This window comes from Fundulus heteroclitus, chromosome 13 (genome assembly GCF_011125445.2).
Source record: "Fundulus heteroclitus isolate FHET01 chromosome 13, MU-UCD_Fhet_4.1, whole genome shotgun sequence".
In the NCBI taxonomy this organism is placed as follows: Eukaryota; Metazoa; Chordata; class Actinopteri; order Cyprinodontiformes; family Fundulidae; genus Fundulus; species Fundulus heteroclitus.
Window position 1 is genome coordinate 23,218,479 of NC_046373.1, and position 6,436 is coordinate 23,224,914.

General features: G+C 38.1%; 1 protein-coding gene across 2 annotated transcripts; it reads left to right on the forward strand.

Annotated features, from left to right (window-relative positions):
* The first annotated feature begins 379 nt into the window (after window positions 1-379).
* Window positions 380-5,446, forward strand: LOC105937753 (saxitoxin and tetrodotoxin-binding protein 1). Of its 2 annotated transcripts, none has more exons than XM_036145451.1 (6): window positions 380-618; window positions 738-880; window positions 1,651-1,736; window positions 2,595-2,735; window positions 3,486-3,605; window positions 5,387-5,446. In XM_036145451.1, exons 1-6 carry the CDS (start codon window positions 502-504, stop codon window positions 5,425-5,427), a joined length of 648 nt encoding a protein of 215 aa, XP_036001344.1. In that variant the 5' UTR covers window positions 380-501; the 3' UTR covers window positions 5,428-5,446. The 2 variants fall into 2 exon arrangements, with proteins under 2 accessions (XP_036001344.1, XP_036001343.1); XM_036145450.1 differs by lacking the exon at window positions 5,387-5,446 and adding an exon at window positions 3,874-3,968.
* Window positions 5,447-6,436: the final 990 nt, after the last annotated feature.

A 6,436-nucleotide genomic window follows, 5' to 3' on the forward strand; every position in this document is an offset into this window, starting at 1 on the left:
AACATAAAAAAAAAAAAAGTGGGACTGCATTTACATAGAGTAAGCGTGTTCTGGTAATGACTAAATTTACTCATGTGAACTGACAACATACACCCACAGAATAAAAAAAGATAAAGAAATGGTAAGGGAATTCATAACTATATATTTAAAGAACAGATGACAAAATGGCAAAATTAAAAAAATGTAATGGTCTGCTTTAAATATAATTTTACTTCTATTAGGATGGGAACCCTTTCCAGCAGTAAGGAAAGATGCTGATCAGTTTTGACATCAGGAGCAGCGAGTTTGTTTTGTAGTGACCAGGGTCAACGTATCATTAGAATCAGTAGCTGACTGGATGGCTGCCACTTTATCTTATAAAGAGCAAACAGACACTTGGAGCTTTTCAGTGGGCAGCCAGCAGTTTCCAGGTCAGTCTTTATAAACAGACGGCTGTCTTCATTGGACTCCCTGCAACTTCTCTCCAGTTACTCGTCCTCTTGCAGCTCCTGCCGATCCACGATGAAGCTTTGGACCACAGGAGCTCTGCTGGTTGTGCTGCTGCTGAGCTGCAGCGCTCCATCTTCAGCTGAAGAATGCAACCTGCCAGCAAAGATGCAGCAAGAGGATTTGCATAAAGTAAGATCGCAAACGAGAGCATCTGTGTTGTTTTGACCCCATGAATCCTCATCAGATGTTCTATATTGTTTCATTCAACTCATCAGTGTTCCTGCTCTGTCTCTTTATCCTGTTTCCAGTTGTCAGAGGTGCGGTGGGTTCTGTTGGAGGGTTTTGCAGACTATCCAGCTGGTGTGGAGCTGCTGAAGAACATCAACAGCTCCATTGTGGAGATGCAGCTAAAGGACAACAAGAGAGTACTCGTTATTGAGCGAGACGTCGTGTGAGTTTAATTTGAGACTGGTCTACTTTTCCCCCTCACTGTTGGTGGATAGAAAATAAACTCATTCATGTAAATGAATCCATTTCAATCACCTGTTAAAGAAATATATGACTTGATGTCTTGAATAATTTCCCACTGAATAACCTCTATTGCCAATTAAAAAGCCTAAAATGTCTATTTACTTCTAACTGGCACAGTTTATTACTTGGCAATGAGGACAGATCAGCTGAAATCTGGGGGGAGCTATCAATAAAAGTTTGGATCATAAATTCAATTGGTACCTACAGAGCAAACCAAAAATTTACATTTGCTTTATAAAGTGACTCCCCCCCCCCCTTCTCACTCTGATTATTAAATCAGACTAAAGTTATTTTCTTTGTCACTGAGTTTTGGAAATATTAAAGCCTGAGCAAATGATACGGACATTAAAATGCCCTCAAAGTTATCGGCTGCTTCAGTTTGAGGCCTGTTGACCCTTTAAGTACCCAGGCTCCTGCAGTCTTTATAATGTGACAGACTGCATGAGGAGGAAACTGTAATAGGTAAAAGTTGAGTTTAGTTATGTTTATAAACAACCAGAGGAAATATTTAAAGCGGATATAAAAATGCATCTGAATGATCTGTATACATGACCTGCCCTAAGAAACGTGTAACGTTTGCCACCTTGTCATCAATGCACGATACACTTTAAATGTATTTATTTAACTTTTTTAAGGATTTGTTATAATGGCCTACTTTGAGCAGACACAATATTGAACTTCTTTTTTCAGAGTTGGAAAATGTCTCATCTTCCGTGTGAACTTCTCAGTGCCAGATGTGGAAACCTCCAACCATACACTCTTTCTGGATGGTCCAGGTGAGTGTTGGACTGGTCTAGCTTCCCAGCATTTATTAAAAAAAACAAAAAAAAAAAAAAAACTTCTAGAATCAGAAAAGGAAGATTTTAAATATTCATTTTCTCATCATTAGAAGTTGGATTTTATTGCAGGTAGGCCTACAGGGTCTATATTATAAAAGGAATACAGTAGCTAAAATAAAAATGTAGAATGGAAGAAAAGGGATTCTATCCTTTTTTTTTTTTTTTTTTAAGAGGTAGTGCTTCCAAAGCACAGAAGCATGGCGTATGGTGCTGTATTCAGTGTTGGTCACACAATGATTAGAAGCCACTTGAAACCTATGGAGGCTAGCTTTATTTATTTTTTTTTTTTTTTGAGATGCAATCTGGTTTAAACATGTTTACTAAACCATAGTAGAAACCAAATTTGTGTGATGGAAATTTAAGGTTGGGGAATGGCACTGAAAACCTCTAAATCGGTAGCATCAATTAAGCAGTAAACTATAGTTCCAGTTCTACAGATTTAACAGTTTAAAAAGATCATCCATGTAAAAATTACACGGTGGATAAAATGCTTCCTTGTCTGACTCCATTACCAACCTGAAAGGGTTCAGATACACAATAGTCCCACTTAACCTGCAGTCTGGTAGGCATACCAGTGGGATGAGCACCTTACTATATATCTAGGCACATATGGTTAGACTTGAACCCAAACAATTATCTGCAGACAACTGTTTTGTGCAGCAACAGGAGGGTTTTAAGCTCTTTCAGCACCCCCTCCCATCCTTTGTAATAATTGGGAGAAGGCTGATCGGCACAGAAAAGTGAAGGGATGATAGGACTTCAATGTTCACAATTTGTTGTTGCTGTTTCTTTAAGGTGTGCAGGAGCTTGATGGTGTGGTGACTCCGTATGATGACCAGGGTCGAGCAGATATCTACCAGTCTTGCCCCACCTGCCTGCTTATTGTCTACCATGGGGTGTTTGAGGGAACACCGGGGAGGATACTTGTCTTTTACAGTAAGAGAAGCACTTTAATACTGGCAAACATTTTTTAAATGACAACTTTAAGGCATGCTTGACAGAGGATTAAGACCATCTTGTAATCTGCAAAACCTCCATCACAGTTGGAAAAATAAGGCACATTTGGGGGGGAAAAAGTCACCTGTGAAAAGGCAACCATGATGGCTTTGCACTACTAGCATTCACCTGACAACCTCTTCCCTGCTGCCTTTTTTTTTTTTTTTGGCCATAGTCCTGCTACTGATCTAAACTAGGCTTTTTGCTTGCAATAGAGAATGTATCATAGAAAATTAACATGCATTTCTATATCTCGTATGGGAAAAGAAACTGAGTAATTATTGGTTTACAGCAGTGTTTAAGGATGCAAATTAAGGAAAAGTCATGGTGTGACTGTAAAGAAATTATACTAAATGTTTTACCCATTCTCTGCCTTCCCCTCATTGCTAAAATGTGCCAGGACTTTAGAAGGTGAATTTTGAATTTAAACTAAATTCAATTGTGTGTAGAGATATTGATCTATCACAAATTAACAACAAATGTCATTTCTATAAAAGTCAATTAGCATGGCAATAGGTTAACAGGGTGCACTACGTTCTCTTAATATTTCTGAGCTCATTTTAATCAAAACATTGCAAGCCTATTACTGCTTGAATAATTTGCAACATGTTTCATCAGAGCTGTGACTGCCTCACTAGTGTTGCCATCTGCAGAAAGGTTGCTGACTTCCTGTCCTTTTCTCCGACACAGGAAGTGAAGGGAAACACCTGGACGCTGAGGAGCTGAAAGCTGCTGAAAGCGAGCACAGGAGGATGGCAGAGTGTCTGAAGTTCAACGTTGAGACAAGTTTCCGCTATGATGGGAAGGCAGGTCAGGGACATGATTAAAGTCTCATATGATGCTGAATTTACTGTCTAATTTAAAATGTGTGATGCAGTTTTTTTTTTTTCTCAGATTTTTGGTGATGGTGTAAGAAATATTCTTCAAATAAACCCCCAAATTACCAGAGTGAATAAATTCTTAAATCATAGTTTGAACATATCTCTACTGCTAGAACGTCTGTGACACTTTAGAAACCTTGAAGTTCTGTTTGCCCTTCTTGGATCACTTAAAAAATTTTGTCTTTGTTTCTCTGCAGAGTTTTGTCTGGAAAAGAAGGAAGAAACGGTGAAAGCCTGACAACATGTGGGTTTATGTTAGTGCAGATGCATTTGCTCTGACCACATGATTAAAGTCTTTTCCTTCAATCCCATGTGTTTCGATTTGTTGCAGAGCATAAATGGAAATCATTTCAATGTCAAATTTATTAATCACAAGTGGACTAAAAATATAAAACCTAGGCTCTGGACATAAGGGCAACAACTCCAGCAAAACGTGTTTCTGTGCCTTTTTCTTTGACTGTGTAAAAATGGTCTTCAAATAAATTACAATTAGGGCCGGGCAACGATTAAAATATTTAATCGCACTGATTAATCGCGATTAATCGCATTGTATTTACAAACTCCAAGAATGAATTCAAAAGTAGTGTAAAGAGCACTTTTATTTTAATGTTCTGCTGCCATATGAACAAAAGTGTTGTAACATTTGTAGCACTTATCAGTAACACATATTTAGTGTAAAGCTCAACTTAAACATGTAAAACAAAAAATAGCAATAATAAATTAAAGCTTATTGCCACTGACAGGGAATTCTCTTTATGGGGAAAAAATCTACCAAAAACAGGCAATTTCTGATGTAACAGCAGGGAGCAGCATTACCATTTTATGTTCAATACCAAAGTTTAACTTGGCAGTGGTTACAACTAACTTGTTTCTGTCATATTCCATGCTGGAAGAACTTTAAACTGAAATGCTTCCTAACTCTATATCTGCGTTTATTTGACGTTGACACGCGGTTTTTTGTTGTTGCTTTCTCGCGTTCATATAGTGAATGGCAGGGAAAAACAGGCAAAAACACATGGATACTTTGAAACGAGAAGCGACTTCACCGACGGCGTCGATGCAGAACCCCCCCGCTCCGCTCCGCACAAAACTTGTTCTGGCCTCCAACTCACCGCCTCGCCTAAGCTCGCTCGCGGTACCTGCGGGAAACACCGCCTTCCGCATGTCAGCTGTGTTTTTTTTCCGGCCAGCACCTTTCTTCCTCTTTGAATCTGAGGCTGGGCTGACAGCGAGGTTATTGCCGCATTATCGCCACCTACTGTTCTGATTCAAACCCCTACACCGCAGCAACAGACCTTCACAAAATAAAAGCATGTGACCAACATGCGTTAACGCGCGTTAAAGAAAATATCGCCGTTAATAGTCTAATGAGTTAACGCGAAATTAACGCGTTAACTTGCCCAGCCCTAATTACAATTGAATAAGATTTGAAATTATTTGAACATGTCTCTAAAACAGTATTGCTTGAACATCTGAGGTTTCAGAAAGTTACGTTCTTTCCCTACTAGATCACTTCATTAAAAAAAGGCTCTGAATTTTTGTCTATTTCTCTGCAGAGTTTTGTCTGAATAAATGTCTTAAATCATAATTTGAACATATCTCTACTACTAGAACGTCTAAAGTTCTAGAAACATTTAAGTTCTGTTTGCCCTTATTGGATCACTTTACAAAAAAAGAGAACTGGGCCAAATTTTCTTTGTTTCTCTGCAGATTTTTGTCTGGAAAAGACGGAAGGAAAAGCAAAATTCTGACATGTAGCGTTTGTTAGTACAGGTGCATTTGATCTGTTAAAGTCTTTTCCTTCAATACCATGTGTCTTGCTTTGTTGCAGAGCATAAATGGTAATCATTTCAATGTCAAACTTATTATAAAGGGATTTTCCTTTTTATAAACACACTGACAGAACTGAGGGGTTTTCTTGAGTCACTTTGTTTTAAATTACAAACAAAACTTCTACAATGTGAAATAAAACTATACACACCACCTCGTACAGCAGTCTGGCAAACATGTTGAAACACAAGTTGTGAAGAAAACAGTTTTAAAAATTCAGAATCTTTTCAAAAGACTTGAATCAAATGTTATGAACCAGACATTAAACATGTTTGTTTACTGAAAGTGGCGTTATTATATGCTGTAATATCCCATCATTCAGACTTTTGTTTTGCTTTTGGGGGGGTAATGGGTAAACCCAGGGTCGTTTAATTGGCATGGCATACCTACAATTTGGCAATCCAAAGTCCACACTGTAGAACAGCATTTGACCAAAAAATGCCCTAACTCCATTGTGTTTGAGGCAACAAAAAAAGGCTTTGGGTTGAATTATGACAGTTTTAAAACGATAAATGGTTCTTCATATCGTGTGTGTGTGTATATTTTAATTTCAATTAAAGTTGATGCAAATCTAAACGTGTTAAAGTTGCATTCAACTTACCAATTGATGGCACTTTCCCTCTACCAGATAAAAGGTCAAATGAACTTCAACCCCTCCTTTTATTGGACAAAAACATGTCTCCACCTCCTTTAAAAAAAAAATATATATTTAAGGGGCTACCTTAAATCTAGATGTGGTTTGTTGCATGAAGGGAAACATCATGCCAGGGATACATCAAATCGTTCTCTGAAGGCCTCAGAACATTAGTGAACAAACATGAAGACCAAGGAACAGAGCAGAGAGGCAAAGCAAGTTTATTTATGTAGCACTTTTCAGTAGCAAGAAATTTCAAAGAGGTTGGTTAGGGAATAAAGTACTTTTTCAAGCTG

Coding starts and splice junctions, on each gene's coding strand:
- LOC105937753 (XM_036145451.1), top strand. CDS start 502: ATGAAGCTTTGGACCACAGGAGCTCTGCTGGTTGTGCTGCTGCTGAGC. Junction 881..1,650: donor GTTATTGAGCGAGACGTCGT/GTGAGTTTAATT, acceptor TTCTTTTTTCAG/AGTTGGAAAATGTCTCATCT. Junction 1,737..2,594: donor ACTCTTTCTGGATGGTCCAG/GTGAGTGTTGGA, acceptor TGTTTCTTTAAG/GTGTGCAGGAGCTTGATGGT.